The sequence below is a fragment of the Netta rufina genome (assembly GCF_964035555.1).
Source record: "Netta rufina genome assembly, chromosome: 12".
Classification (NCBI taxonomy): Eukaryota; Metazoa; Chordata; class Aves; order Anseriformes; family Anatidae; genus Netta; species Netta rufina.
In genome coordinates this window covers 21,595,576-21,611,707 of record NC_140135.1, presented here as the reverse complement: position 1 = coordinate 21,611,707, position 16,132 = coordinate 21,595,576, and the positions used below count along the sequence as shown (strand labels likewise).

Here is a 16,132-nt window from a genome sequence, read left to right as displayed (position 1 = left end):
GGACCAACCTGGACTCAAAGGAGGGGTGAGAAATCCCTGGATCCTGAATCCTCTGGGACCATGCACCTCTCTAAAGGGCTGAAACATTTTTTGTGTTGCAAATGTACCCAAATATCAAACATGATTGAACTCTGTACATAAGTACATTCAGAATCATCCCAACTGTTGAAACAGCAAAATATGTTGGTGATGGAACAGGCAGAAGGCCTAAGAATCTTTGTCTATGAAAGATCACTTAGTATCAGGTCCCCTCAGTGCTAAGATGTGAAGGCTGGCACCCAGCAAACTATACAAAGGCAATGAACAAACTTGCAAATGTGACCTGACCTAACACAATCAGTGGCAGTCAGTCCTACTGCCATAAGCTTTGATTCTATGGGTTAATAAATCTGAACTTCCGTCTTTCTCAGGCTCAGATCTCTGCAAGCAGCTGCCAGGCTAACCTTAGTACACGAGTTATTGAACAAGCAGCAGCTGCATATTGAAATGGGTTAGTGAGCATTGACGTTCTTCCTTCTAGATAGATAGTTCAGTAAGCTGGTTTGGGAAATGTGTTGGCAAAAGAGGAACAAAGAACAGACGTCAAAGTAACATACAAGAAACACCGTAACAGTTTTGCAATTCAATAGTTTAATTACTTCAGTGCATGATGGTGTTTTTCCTTGCTATTCAACCTTCCCCTTTTCATTGCAATTTTTGTAAACAAACTTGCAAATACATGTTTCTTAGACCAGTACATAAACCAGACTTAGATTCACAAATTCTTATTTGAAGCTTTCTTAAGCCTTGGTTTCTTAACTTCTTAAGAGACGAATTGTGTTAAAAAAAAAAAAAAAAATTATGCAGTTCAATCAAACAGCTGATGGCAAGATGCAGTGAGATCAGATTCCATCATGGAAGAACACGACATTAATCCATTACAAGAATTATTCTTCAGTTTAACCTATCCAGGAAATGGACATTACAGAAAATCTGCCCTTCAAAGAACTTTGTTTTCTGCACTATGCTGCCAAAACACTGCAGAAGAAGTCTCTAAATTTTTTACTGTTTCACTCTTGGCAAAATTGAGGCCTTTGGGAATAAAAAAACAAACAAACAAACAAAAAAACCAACCAGAACCCAATTCATTTTTCCCTCAGCTCAGGAAAACTTAAGACCATTCAGCCCTTTGTTTCAAGAAAGAAAAGTAAGCAAAAAGAAAGACTGAGACAGACTAGAATAAGACATACTTGACAAAAGGCATTTCGTCAAATACGAACATGAAGGGTCATAGAGGCGAGGAAGTTATAAACAATGGAATAAAACAATACTGAAGGTGTTACAGGTATACACACACATACACTCAGTAGAAAGATCCTCCCTTGTCAACTCAAAAGATTTAAAAATGAAGCACAAACCCAATCTAGCCAGGCCAGCATAGATAACATGCATTATCTTGTAGGCTTCAGTATATCAAAATAACTTGGTTTCTTGAGCATAGAAGAACTATTAGTTCAGAAATTTCAGAGAATAAAGCCTGTAGGTAGACTTTTTCCTAAAACTGTTTTTTTCCAAGTAATTGCAGCAGTAGAAAATACCATATGGCATTACACAGCTCTTTTTCTACTTGTCTCCAGGCCTTTTCAAGCCCCAACATTTTTGTATGACTACGGCAAATTTCAGGTTTGTGTGGGCTTGCGATAGACTGTTAAAGATTTGGTATCAGTGAAAGAGCACTTGCTGTCCCACTGACACAGTGGATAAATGCTGATGTCTACATTACAGCTGTTCAAAGAAGTTTGGAAAACAGTGTAGGACAGAATTCTGGGAAAAGTTTAATTAGGCAGACACCAGTTTGTCATTCATTGTCAATGGAGTCAAATGATTTTAGTCAATTTAGCTTTAAAATCCCATGAGCAGAAAATGCAGGACAAAGTCCACTGTTCATGTGAGGTCAGATAAACAACTACATACTGCAAGCAGAAGAGAAAATGAATGTCCTATGTCAGCGCAAGTTACCCCATACCTTTTTTGTTTTAAGGATTTATTTTTTTTTAAAGACATTTTAAGGATAGCTGCTAGACTTCAGTAGACACCTCACGAATCAGTTCTACTCACAATTTTCAAGAACAAATGACCTATGTGCAAGTTACCCTAGAAGAGCTGCCACACAATGTGCATGAGAAATCAGCATTACGCACAGTGGCAAGCACTTCCTACTGCAACACCTACAATCCATGGCAATGGATGCGTGTTAGGATGTTAAAAAGTAATATTCCAGAGTTAAAATATAATTTTCCATAGGAAAAAATGTTCCCTGTACCTAGGAGCAAATCTAGGAGTAGGAAAGTAATCTAAGCAGGTGCAAACAATTGTAGCCACAAACTATTAAAAAAGAAACCTCAAATTAAAAAAAAAAAAAATCCAAACAATAGACAAGCCACCTCTTGAAACATCTCAGAAAGAGTAAAACTCAGGTTTGAAACATTACACACGACATTACTACATAGCTAATAAAAAACAGCCAGATTTTACAAACAGGATACAAACAGATTTCCTTTTGCAATAAGGATATCAGATTAAAACAGTTATGGAATACATTGCGGTATGTTTACAGAAAGGTTGCGCTTCCCTCCTCCCCATGTCTTCATTCCCATTATCTCTTGCTTTGAGCTTGTTTTCAGCTTTTCCACATGCACTCCTTGCTTGTAGAAAGAGAACTTTCTCTTGTCTATATAGAATATGACACCCAGTAAGCAGGATAGGAGAGAGAAGATCAAACTTCTTGCTGATCCATTTATCCTTGCTGTCTGTTTCACACCACTACACCAGTTATACATATTACATGAGTTCAAGAAGTTTCTATCTCAGAGGCCTCTTCTATGAAGTTAGCAACAGGACTGAGGAGCAAGAGTGGAAACAGTTTATACTCTCCATTCCCATCTTCTGAGAGGAGAGGTGGATCACCCATTCCCAGAGCATCCGGAGGCTCTGCCTGGTTTTCTGGAGCTGCTACTGGCAAGACAGTTTCACCACCTGAAGGAGGTTGGAGAGCAGGTTTTTCCTCCAGCGGGGCCAAGAGGAGGTCTTTTGGATTCTCTGTCTTCCCTGTGGCTTCACTGGAAGGTAGTTCTTCAAATAATGAAAGCAGAGGATTGGCCCTGTACTGTATCAGCTGCATATCTGAGGGAAAACAAACATTTTAAACTCCAGGATCCTATGACACTTAAAGTGAAATGCTTTAAAGGAATGCAAGGAACACTGGAAAAGGTGCTTCAAAACTTGGTTCACTAAAGAAAACTGCACAGCTGAGCTCTGAAAGACCACATCTACAGTTGGAAATGACTAAGACCTACAGCTAAGATCAGTATCTAAAACACACTTCAGGCCACTAAATATATTGCATGCACTGGCATCACTAAAGTAGAATGAGTAGCACTTCATTTGTGGGTGTTGTAGCCCATATACGAGATACTTCCACAATGACATTTGCAGTTCTGCTCCTTATTGTGGCACTCCGTCACATATAAGAAAAGAGGAACGGTTAACACCAACATGGGGAACAGAACGGGGCCTGTAAGATTGAGGTACAGCTTCATTAAAGTCGGTGAAACATCCCAGTCTTTAAGAACTTTTTAAGCCCAGGCCAAAGAAGGAATTAAGCCGTATTACAAGCTAGAAAAATTCCATTTCAATACATAGTTTTGGAAGAGTTTGGAATTGTCACAGCTGTTCCTTCCTGCCCACCTTTGCTTCCTGCTGTTTCTCTCTCACTTGCTCCTAGATCTTCAGTGCTGTCTGCCAAGTTCGCAATCTGAAGCAAAATGGACAAAGAATAAAACAGAATGCTTAACAAAAATATCCAGTTCTTAACTGGCTGGTTAACATAATTAAAGGTGAAAGGAGGAGGGAATAGGAATGACACCGCTGAGTAATGTAAACTCCTGACCCCACAAACCCGTTATTCCACAGAGGCCGGCAAACAGGAACTCTCAGAAAAGTGCAAGATGAAATACAGACAAACTTAACTTACCAGAGCCAAACAATCTCATGATTAGCAAATATTCAGTTTACCCACCCAGCCCAAAGCTTTCTTATGGTCTGCTTTGTTGGAATAACACTGTTACACATGATTTCAGCAATAAAATCAAGTTTTACAAGCACTGCTCGAACACAACAGGATTTTACCTCAGTTGTGATGTAAGCTCCCATGACAGAGAAGTCCTAGTTCAAATAGTATTGCTGAGTTACAAAATAAATGACACTTGCAAGGCTTTTTTGTAACATAAGACATTCTATTGAATGGGGCCCAAAAAAGGAAAGTTGTACTGAGCTTTAGCATGTCCTCTGAGGAAGTTTTATGCAGACATGTTTAGAATAAATACTGCATACCGCATTACTTTTTTTTTCTTTGTTTAATACTTTTTCTTCAGCCTTCCAGCAGATGAAGGCACACAATCTGAACTACAATCCCAGGCGTAGTTATTACTTGACTAAAAGACAAAACAAGAAACTCTTTTCACATAGACCAAAAACAGAGACTAGATTTTCCAACCTGTTCTTTCTAAACAGAAGATACAGAATTAATAGACAGGAATAATTAAAAAAGTTCCTCAGGGCAGGCAGACAGCTCATTCAGCAAACACCAGTGTGTTTCCCTCTTCCTTATGCTCTCAGGTACATTTATAAAGCAAAGTGTTATTCTAAGCAAAGTATCAATTGAAATCAGCACACTGAGTGTGTTACTGCAGCTAGAAATTTAAGAAGCTTATTTTGAGAACCTTATTACATTCCTGTACACCAACAGTAATAACAGAAAACATGAAGTCATAAGGATTAAATAAAATGTCAGTTTCATCCTGTGCTATCAGTCTGGTCCCTACCCTTAAACTGCATCAGGAAAGTTTAGCTCTTAGAATCACTTTAGCCCTCCCCACCACAGAAGCAAATCTTACTCTTACATTTTCCATACCAGGGGGAGTTTCCATCAAGTTCATATCCAGAGCTGGCAGCTCAGGATTAAATGTCTGAAAACAGAAACAGACCATATATAGGAGAGTTTATGACATAATAAGGTTATTAAAACTTCTGAGAGATCCTACTTCATCCGCCCAAGGAAGCACATGGATCAGTAATCAGGATGTGACGATAAACAGCAAGAAGGAGAGAAGTTGGTTGTTTTTAAGTTATATGAAATGAAAGTACTGTATAAACTGAAAAAGGCTCTCAGCATTACCTTATATTTTGTTAGACTCCTCGGATGACTATGTACAATTCTATCCATAACTATTTGCTTTTCAAGATTTTCTTCTCACTTGCCCATTACAACATGGAACAAATCCATAAAATCTTGTAACACAACCTAAACTGTACTTTTCAGAAACGAGAATAAATGAAAAGCCACTCACATCGCTGAAAGCTTCAGAGCCAAAGTTATACTGCTTCCCAGACAACATTGCTTGAAGCTCTTCAAGGCTGGCATCAATACAATTAAGAAAATCTTGAATTTCCTCTCTGAAAAAAAGAAAATTACCACAAGCAACAGTCAGCAATTAGGGTCTTCTTTTACACTACAGGACAGGAAAAACCTCTTATAAGCTGCTAATTGGTTGGTTATTACAGCTGCTGGGCAAGATGACAGCCAGACAGGGTTGCTCACAATCCAGAACAGCTTATGGCCAAATTAACAAAACCACATTGCTGTATCAATTTCCATGGCCCAATTCTTTGCAGAACACATGCAAGGAAAGCCATCTGTACAGCAAGTATCGTAACAGCTATCATTTCAAAAAAGCAATCCTCCTCATGTAACTATTTCCTCTTTCATTTTAATATCTTTTGAATGTTCTCAGAATTCAGTCTATGGACTAGTATCTGTTTAGGATAAGGTCCAAAAGCTTTTACCTGTGAACAATAAATGATAAGCAAAGGACTACAGATAATCTGCATCTGAAGGAACACTAGGTATCTATTTTGAAACAGGAACACCAGATTGTTACCTAATTGTATGTGTTTGTAAGGACTGGGGTCAGGATACAAGGGACAATAAATGAAGTAGAAAGGAAGTGGCACATGTGGCCCAGTACTGAGTTTCTCACTGTGCTGCAAGCTTACTCCTGTATTGGAATACTTAGCTACAAATAATGTACAATTTCAAGGCAGTCCTAAGAAACAAGGAGGTGCATGGTTCCCTACTGAAATCTCTAGTCTGATCTGCTGTTGGGCAGCACACTTGGCAACATCAGTAGTTGGCGATACAGGGGCTGACAGGACAGACCAACCACACTAATGCTCCAAAAGAAATACCAGAAGTCAAGGCAAACTTGTGACAGCTGACAGAACAGATTCCAGATGAACTTGCCCTGCTTTTAGTCTATGCTAATGCTTGTCTTTTTCAAGACCTATTAGAAAAGGGGGAGAAAACTCATTTCATTGGAGATGTTTGAAAAGCAAGTTCACTATGTTCTGCTAGATACATCCTCTAAAACTATGACACAGAACTGTTTAATAATGAGATTCTGCAAGACAACTGCGTAAGTGTCCAGAAATAAGTGAATATAGTGATCTGCATACCTGTCCAGTAAAGGATCACTTTGGTTTCCAGAGTTATTCTCATTCAAGATGGAGTCAATCACTGATGCAGGGTCTTCTGGAGCATTAGCTTGTGCAGCATGGAGTTCCACAGCAACATTTCCTATTTCACCGGATTTGCTGACATCATTTATATGAACTGGAGGGATAGGTTCTACGCAATTTAACTCATTTGACTGTGATACTTGACAAATAGGTAAGCCAGGATCCAGAGCTGTCTGTGTCTCTCTAAAATGCAACCCACAGAGAAACAAGACACAGGAGAATATCAACTGTGTTAGTGCTCACTGGAAGCTTAGTATTTTACATCTTAATACCTAGTGAGGTCAAGCCTATTAAGAGCTCAAATAACCAACTGGTCTTGTAAAAGAAAGTGCCTTCCTAAAGGCAGATGAAGAATCAGTTGTTACAATTTCTATGGACAGCATGTATCAGAGCAGAACGCCCCATTTTCATACAATCATAAAATGGTTTGGGTAGGAAAGGACCTTTAAAGATCACCCAGTCCAAACACCCTGCCATAGGCAGGGACATCTTTCACTAGTTCAAGTTGCTTGAAAGTCCTGTCCAACCTGACGTGGAACACTTTCAATCATGGGGCATCCATGATCTTTTCTGGACAGGCTGTTAGAGCACCTCCCTACCCTAATCACAAAATAAATTCTTCTTAATATCCAAGCTAAATCTACCCTCTGTCAGTTTAAAACCATTACCTTTTGTCCTGCCACTGGAGACACTGATAAAAATCTCTCTCCATCTCTTATAACCCCCCTTTATATACTGACAGTCACAGTCACGCATTTTCAGTTTCTATAAAGAAAAGCCCCCCTTTAAGCCTTTTATTTGCATTTATTTCATACCTGCTATACAGAATAGACCAGAATAAAATGTGATTTTTTAAAAAAGGTTCAATTCTTACATTTTTTTTTGTTTTGTTTTGTTTTTTTAATTTGCTAACAAAACCTCATGTTTTTTTCTTCCAGCATGGAGACCAAACACCGGCTCTGTAACTCTTCAGATTGATAATGAGTTCATATATAGGACATATGGAAAAGAACAGCTTGACTTCACATAACTAAATTCTGACAGACCAAAGAGGGCATAAGAATACATGGACATTTAGTGGGAGGGAAACTCACAACATTGCGTCTCTGGAACTAAAAAATTTCAAATTGGTCTACTTTTTAGTCTAGAGAGCCTACAAACAGACCTATAATGTACAAATAGAGCAGAAACTCAGAGGTGGGTTCCCAAAACATATTGGGTAACTTACATTAACATAACTACTAGGATTTATGCTTCAGTTGTTAACTTTCACATCCCTATACGTACCTGGCTCTGCCACTTGTGTGTGCCACAGCAAGGAGACCATTGGTGGCATTTTCCAGGGTATCAGTGATATCTCGAATGATGAGACCTGTACCATTTCCATCCTCATCATCTGAATTATGTTCAGAAAAAGCCATCTGCAATATATAGCAAATAGAATGAATAAACCAAAAAAGTCTGTTATTTTTAATGTTTAATCTCCTTTCTTCTTGAAGCTTCTATCTCCCGTTCAGATTTCATCTATGCCAAGTTGTATGGATTGGTGGGATTTTGCAGACAGAGCAATGTTTTAAATCAGCCCATTTCAAAATAGAGTGCATTTGATTATAAGATCAGAATATTAACAGTTGTAAGGAAGACTTCAAGATCACTGTACAGCATCCTGTCCAACCCAGTGTCTCCTTCCCTAGAAAGACTTACTGCTTGGCCACTCTCCACAGGTATGCGAACATACTGACGGCTGTATTTGGAAGGTGAAGCACCTGCAGCATCCGTTAGAGACCTGAGACAAAGTATGACTTTAGTGTATACTTCTGTAGTAAACAGCTGTAGCAATGCCAAATATGTGCAGTAACAGTAAGAACTACTCTTTGATTTCTAAAAGTGGCTTTTTTGAAATTGTTTATTTAAACGTACTGCAGACAGACTACACTCTAAGCACACGTTTTGTTTTGCGATAAGTCAGTAACACTGGCACTTTTTTTTTTTTTTTTTTTTTTTTAAAGAGCTACCATTTCTGGCAACCGTTCCCTTCAAACCTCAAAATGCATAGTATATTCTCTTCCCATCCTATGTAAAAATATTCATCATGCACCTTGAGAAAAGTATCTTGCTTCTAGAAGTTGATTCATCCCCATAATGCACATCTGACACTAGTTTGTGACCTATCCAGTAATTACCTTTTCCTTTTGACCCCAACAATATAATTTCCTCGCATCAAACTTAGTATAAATTGAAGAATCTAAAAAGAAAAAACAGAGAGCCAAAACCAAGTGATTAGCTTAGCAATCAGAATATTAAATTATTAACTCAGACTTTATTTTTGTGATTGAAATTAACAGGTAAATTAAATATCCATTTGTACCTTTATGTTAAAAGAAAAAAAAAGTTACAAAAGGCATTGAAAAATTATTTCACTTGCACAGATTTTTACAAAAATGTAATATAACACCGCAAGTCACTATGGAAAACTCCAGACCAGAAAAAGCTGAGGGATAAACCAGAGAAAATTTGATCCAGTGCAGCAACTCCTTTTGTTTCCAGGTTCCAAGTTGACTTCTTGAATGTTCTAAGTCTGCCTTGGTTCGTTCTTTCACAGGCTCCATTCTGTGTGCCTGCAATATCTTGCTCATTACCATGACTCCTGCCCCACATTTACCCCAGGTCAACTTGATTTAATTATTTCTCTCCAAATAAGATTCACTGAGATTTCAACACATTAAAATTGTTTTTACTAAGATTTTCCTTAGTAAAAGGAAAAATCCCTTGCTTGGGATTCTTTGCTGTGCTACTTCTTGGACACTCAGGAACTGTGAACATTTTCTTTGTGCTGTATTAATATAGCCTGTTCAGCTCTGTGTCATTTATCATTCTACATAAGCAAAGAATGCCATCAAGTATCACAGAGGCAGGAATAAGGATGGTAGCACTGAAGATGCTGCAATGGTACCTTAGACAGCAGCTTCTGTTGTTGACTGTGCTTCTGCCTTAGAACTGCCACTTCTTTCCACAGGGCCTTATTTTCTCTGCAATGCAGAATAAATCAGAAGACAGAGGATGAACAGAGTTTACTTTATATGATTTAGTTTCACAGCTTTCAAACTTTCACAGTACCTTGCAGGACCAATGGCAACATTCCTTCTGTGGATAACTAACAATTAGTTAGTCAGATCCACTAATATAAGCCCTGGGTTAAACTAACTCCATTCTCCACCAAGCAGGACCAAATGCTCACTAATTAGCACATTCTCATTCTCTGCTGCTCCATCAATAATCTTGATCTGAGTTATTCCTTCCTTCAAAGCCTCTAAAGCTTAGAATTAAGACTTGGTGTTTGGAAACAGGCTACTTGTAACACAGACCACCTCAGAAGTTTCAAAATATTAAAAAACAAACAAAACAATATGAACAGAGGGAGTAAATTCATCTTCTGAGCTTTGGTTGATACCCACTTGCATGCCAGTGATCTGAGTGAACTACCAGTGCCCATGCAAAAAGCATATGAAGGAACAGAGATGAGGACACACAAATTCCATTTCTGATCAGAAAGAAAATCAAACATTAATTCTCCCTTGTTGCATCTAGCCCTGTTTTGTGTTTAGAACAGGAAATTATTTGATACCCCTAAAAAAATACTATAGATGATGGCAACTAAATTGACATCTCAAGATAGACAAGAAACTCCCAGTTTGAATTTCTGGTCTGTTACTGAATTATGAAAACAAACTATTCAAAATGCTGTGTGGCACAGAATGCAGATTCATAAAAAAAGAATATAGCATCACCTGTTTCAATTGAAACACGTTTAGAGTCAAGCTCCATTAGCTATAAACCCCATTCAATTCCTAAGTGCTTCTGAAACAGAGCGTACCTCTTCATGTTAGCCAGTCTGACATCCATGTTGTTCTGCTGCTCTCTCATTTCCTGGACTTCAGAGAGTACTTTGTGTAAATCCTCTGCACAGACCTTGAGATCCTCAGTTCTTACTGCAGATACCTAAAATAGGATCAAGTTACACATTCTTTACTAAGAACAGTGCCTTTCATACTTTTTTCTAAATGAACAGTGTAATTAGTCTGTAGAAGAGGTAAAAACTCCATTAAAATATTAGGTAAGATCATATAAAACTTGTGTACCATAAAACAAGACAATTGTTATACATGACAGCCTTTAGGACAGTCTCAACCATGTGAAAAAAAACAAGATGTCAATGAAATCAAGAGAATGGCACCATTGTAATTCACGCTAAAATCCCTACCAGTGGTTGAAAACTGCCTTTCAGAAGCGGTTCTCTCTGACATGTCTGAAGAAAGCTTGCCCTCTAGTGTCAAAGTGTAAGCCACCAGCCAAAAGCAAAACAAGTAATAGAGGAGTAAAAGAGGGTATGGTCACATTCATTTTTAACTGCGGATAAATCTGCCAGCACAGGAGTAACAAATTTCCATTAAGTTATTGGGGAAAAAACAGGAATCTACTTACATGACACCTACCTGATTGGAAAATTTGTCCTACACCAGCTGAACCACAGATCCCTATACTGTTGTTTCCTCTATTACAATTCCACGCAGTGACTTTACAAGATTACAGAGGCTTGTCTCCAGAAAGTCAGGGTCCAAACTGCTTTTCTACCCACAGCAAAATCTATAAATGCTTCCTCTTCAAATGATGGTGGAATAGTAATCAGAAAGCAAAAAGCGCATTTTTGCCTCTTCACACTTCCACAGTCATAATTCTCTAATTTCCTTCAGTAACTCTGTGGTGGTGGCATTGATGGTTTATATACAATTCAGGGGTTTGAAAATGATAGGTCTCATCACAAATATGAATGGTATGTACAGGTTTTGTAGACATAATTTTGCAAAACATTCAGCCAAATACTGACCATAATCAAATAAAATGAAGTTGTACCAGACAGCCATCAGATGCCCCTTCCAACCTACAGCATGCTATGATTTTACTTATTATTCTCTTAAAGTCCAAGAGAGAGGTGGAAGCATCTGACATTAGCTTAATGAAGTGTCAGATAGCTTCCATGCAGGTTATTGGCTTACAGATCCCCCCCCTTTCCCAGTTCATTAAGTGGTCAGAAATTGACAAACTGTGTTATAAAATAATATTCCATCAATTCATGGTAAAACAACACAATTATAACATTCAACAATCACTGCACAGATATAACTGTTTTCTCTGGTCCAGTGTTACAAAGGATGGAATGAATGGCCCAACAGTTCTCTGACTACATTTTCGGACCCTTCGCTGTTTGTTGTAGATAATACCTTATGCTAAGGCACACAATGCTTATCCCAAATGAAATTCAAGACTATCTGATTCCTCTTAGCATACCACCTGTCCATGGCAAAGACATGCAAAAGATGCAGACAGAAGGTAGAAATTTCAAATACCGTAGGCCTGCCTCTAGACAGAGGAGCCAACAAACTAAACCATTCTGCCGAGTACAAGGAACTACTTTTTTCAGAGTCTGTAACTAGATAATAAGGGTGTCAAGACTGACGCGCATCAGCAGAAAACCTAGACCTAACAGTAAAATAGAGTAAGTCAAGGAAGCCCTGCATTCAAACTTGAACTCCTGTTGGAGGCCTGAAAGCCAGTTTATAGCACAAACTGAAATATTACTTAATTCCAGGCTGTAAAGAGCAAGAAAAGCTAACAGACATTGCAAAAATCACACTTCCTGTGCAACAAAGAGTATGTTTCACCAGCATGTTCAACCATTTTGCGTGAATGTCTTTGGCACTAACTAGAGCTTTTGTCTCCCCATCTAGAATACTCCACCCAGTGCAACGCTCATGGGATACATGGTGCCATACATAACGTCAGCAGCTGACTGTCTCACCATACCAGAAAGCAGGGTGTGCAAGCTAAAACAAGTTAGCAGTTACAGCATCTGGGAAAAGCACAGGCCTGTGTCAGAGAAGCAACCGTGCAACTGTATCTGACCAATTGTGATTCTGAACAGAGACAGCACAGTGAAGAATCAATCAAAACACAATTATGGCTCCCCAGCTAATCCTCAAGCCTACCCTGTTCTTTCATTAACTTGGGCAATGTAGCTACCATATTACGACATTCCAAAGAAAAGACTGAAGTTCAAATGTCAACATGATGTACCACGATAGTGTCTTTCTCTGGCAGCCAGGATGTTATGGGCTGAAATGCGCAAGTACAAGATAAATATCTGTGCAGAAACAGGTCAGACAAGGCCTGAATGTACAAAAGAAAATTGTAAGTGCTAAAACCAGATGTAGCTTATTGGTGATATAGTATTTGAGGAACAATATAAATCATACAAGCTTGTCCAAATGAACTGATTACTGCTGCCCTTGCTGTAGCCCTTGCTAATTTTCAATGACCACCAAGTGACAATGTATCTTCTTTTACTTCTTTCATTCTGTGACTCTTTTTACAAAGAGTTGACAACACATAACCTTGGTTCACGTGGAATTTGTTGGCTGTAAAGTGTTTGACACCCCCATACTTCCTCTAGATAAGCTTCTTTTCATAAGGAAAAAGGCAAAGTAAATACATGCATAGACCATACCTTGCGCTTGATGTTTTCCAATAAATGTGCCTTCCCTTGCTTGAAGAATGCATGCTGGAATTCAATGACTGAGCTTTTCTCTGCTGTAATCATACCATTCTCCAGAGCAATCACCTTCCTGAAACCATCTGTGGAGAGGGATTAAAAAAAAAAAAAAGAAAAGTCATTTCTTTCAGTGTAAAGCTTACTGCTATAGAACATAGCTAAAGAAAACCCCAGAACTACTGAAATACCTACAGCTATACAGTTAATAGGTGCTGGAACTTTTGGTGTTCAGTCATTTCACTGCTCCGATTGTCATAGACAGGGGACACATCTACAATGCCACCAAATAATCTTGCAGGCTGTACAAGCAGCATGCATGGCAGAGGCTTTCCAGTATCCAATGGCAAGACAAGAATGTTCAAATAATCACAGAAGACAGTCAAAAGTGAGATTAATTAGGACATTACAACTAAAATATTATCGTTGCACCTCTCCTTTCACGTTAACAATCTCAGGCAACTACATATCAAAACAAATGCTGTCATCTACCACCAGGGTCTACAGAACAATGCAAGGAGAAATTAGCCCTCGACCTATGGAAACACACGCACATGCAGTACCTTTTTCGTTAAAGACTACCTGCTTGAAATACAACATTACCAGCCCAATTTCCACAATGGCTTGAAATACCAAAGGGTAGATGCAAATTAGTTGACAGACCAATGCATCTCTCTCCTCATGCAAGTTTTTAACACGGTTAACGTATTCCAGCCTCACTGCACCTCAACAGCATGCTCATTAGAAAACTTCAATCAAAGCTTAGGATAAGGGCAGCAGGAAAACGATGTGGCCATCAGTCCAATAAGGACATGAAGAGTAAGCATTCAGGACAGCATTGTAAGCGTTCAGCCTTACCATAAGGTAACTGACAACTGTTTGTTTGCACTCTCCTTTGACACACAAGTATGGAATCTCAACTCTTAACTCAAACAGCAGCACAAGGATATTATACGACCACTTTCTCTGTCATGTCTAACATAGAATCTGAATAGACATTGGCTAAGAGAGACCAAGGAAACCTGGGCAAGAACAGAGTTCCTCCAAATCTTCTCAACAACTCCCTGTAAGCCACTGTTACTATTATCAATCCATTGCCGTTAATTAGCTTTCTTTGCCAATGCTACATGATGAATTCTATCATTCTGTTTCATTGGAGCCAAACATGCTTCTAACATTATGAAATACGAAGATTTTTTTTAAAAAGAAGTATTTGTACTGAACAAAGTAAAGGCATGCAGACTATTTACAGCTTGTAGTTTGGTGTCACCACTTAGCTCCCAAATAGTTACAGTTCATGGGAGAAACACAGGCAGATGCAGAACATCTTTCAGATCCTCTCCTTTCCCGAAAAGGATTTACTTAATGGCTTAACCCTCTTCCTCCAAATGGAAATTCTAAAGGAGGCAGCTGTTTCCTGTACAGCTTATACCTTCACACGGCCCATAAACTATCAGCTCCAAAGCAACCACTTCTGCTGTGCTGCAGCCCTGCACAGTGTTGGATTGCCACCTCACTCCAGCTTCTTTGCCTGTACAAGTTATAGGATATCCATTATGTAACATGCCTATGACGCTCACAAGTAGAGCACAGAAAACATAGTTGAGGGATTTAGTCCAGCTTGATCCATCAGGGTGACAATCTTTTTTCAGTACAGCAATGCAGGCAGCATGCATACACACACTACACAAACAGACGATGCTTACACATGTTCAGCTGTCGTATGAAACTGGAGATATTGTTGTGTTTGAAGTACTTCGGGAGCAGCTCCTTAGCAAACCTCTGCTCATCCAGTATACAGAAGTTCTCACCATTCTAGGAAGCAAGCCGAAGTAACAGTGAGAGAACAAGCACAGCATTTTTAAGGTTTTGCTTTTATGCCAAGACCATAAACTGATGGAAACGGTTCCTATGACATGGAAGGGCAAAACACTTGGCGAAAGGGTACTGTCTATGTGGTCATTTATGAGCACTGGGGACTGTACTAACAAGTTTGAATCCTAAACAACAAAAATTGTTACGTGGAACACTCCTCTTGCATAGCGGGTAGTTTTTTGAACCCTGAAGACTTTACCCAAAGCCAAAGAAAAGCAGCTCTAAAAAAACAAAAAACAAAAAACAAAAAACGGCAACCATGGCTCTGCTTCTGTCTCAGTTCAGAGGAAACTGAAATATTGCTCAAGCACGACGGCATTCGTGCCACTAGAGGGCTTTTATCTCCGCCGGCCGGAGTCGGGCTAGCTCCTGACACGGTTCTTCCATTGTACGCGCTATGTCACCGCTAAAAATAGCCAGGTAACGCTGCGGAGCCGCTACGAGCCCGGCCCGGCTCCAGGCCCGCTGCGCTCCCGGCTCCCAGCGCCCCGGGCCCGGGCAGGTGCCGGCGCTGCTCGGGAAGCACGAGGATGAGGCAGAGCGGCGCGGACGAGCAGCACGGGCCGCACGGCCTGAGGACAGCGGCGAGGGCAGGCCGCACGCCGGGAAGCGGCACGGGACGGCCCCGGGGCAGGCGCGCCCGGAGAGGCCCCTCCTGCGGGACGGGAAGGGCCGGCCCCGGGCTCCGCTCCGCTCCTCACCGCACAGCGGGGATCGGCCCCCGGGGCGCCGCGCTCCGCTGGCTCGGCCCGGCCCAGCCCGGCGCCCCCGGGGAGCCCCTGGGGGCCCCTCCCGGACCCCGCGGCCCCCGCCCGCGCTCACCCTGCTCCAGCAGATGACGTCGTCGCTCTGCGGGTCCTCCACCAGCGCCCAGAGCTTGGCCAGGAAGCCGGGCACCGCGGCGGCGCCGGGGCCGCCGGGCAGCGCCGACCCTTCCCGCATGCTGGGGCTGGAGCCGGGCCGGGCCGGGCGCTGCTGCTGCTGCTGCGGGCGGACCGGGCCGCGCCGGGCCGGGCGGAGCCCCCGGCGGCCGCCGTG

The 16,132-nt window shown here is 40.6% G+C and overlaps 1 protein-coding gene across 2 annotated transcripts; it reads right to left on the bottom strand.

Annotated features, from left to right (window-relative positions):
* Positions 1–822: 822 nt before the first annotated feature.
* LOC311213775 (heat shock factor protein 3) lies at positions 823–16,131 on the bottom strand. 2 transcript variants are annotated; one of them, XM_084294001.1, is made up of 13 exons: positions 15,917–16,131; positions 14,926–15,034; positions 13,178–13,305; positions 10,490–10,614; positions 9,569–9,644; positions 8,799–8,860; positions 8,320–8,401; positions 7,903–8,036; positions 6,553–6,798; positions 5,388–5,493; positions 4,941–5,006; positions 3,727–3,793; positions 823–3,162 (listed from the first exon to the last, which is right to left on the bottom strand). In XM_084294001.1, the coding sequence occupies exons 1-13, from the start codon at positions 16,034–16,036 to the stop codon at positions 2,831–2,833; spliced, it is 1,653 nt and encodes a 550-aa protein (XP_084150127.1). In that variant the 5' UTR covers positions 16,037–16,131; the 3' UTR covers positions 823–2,830. The 2 variants fall into 2 exon arrangements, with proteins under 2 accessions (XP_084150127.1, XP_084150128.1); XM_084294002.1 differs by lacking the exon at positions 4,941–5,006.
* Position 16,132: the final 1 nt, after the last annotated feature.

Bases quoted from the DNA above. Each gene is read 5' to 3' on its own strand.
- LOC311213775 (XM_084294001.1), bottom strand. From the start codon at position 16,036: ATGCGGGAAGGGTCGGCGCTGCCCGGCGGCCCCGGCGCCGCCGCGGTG. The intron at 15,035-15,916 runs GTGAGCGCGGGC...CTTGCTTCCTAG, and splicing joins ACGTCATCTGCTGGAGCAGG to AATGGTGAGAACTTCTGTAT. The intron at 10,615-13,177 runs GTATGGTCTATG...ATCCTATTTTAG, and splicing joins TGGAAAACATCAAGCGCAAG to GTATCTGCAGTAAGAACTGA.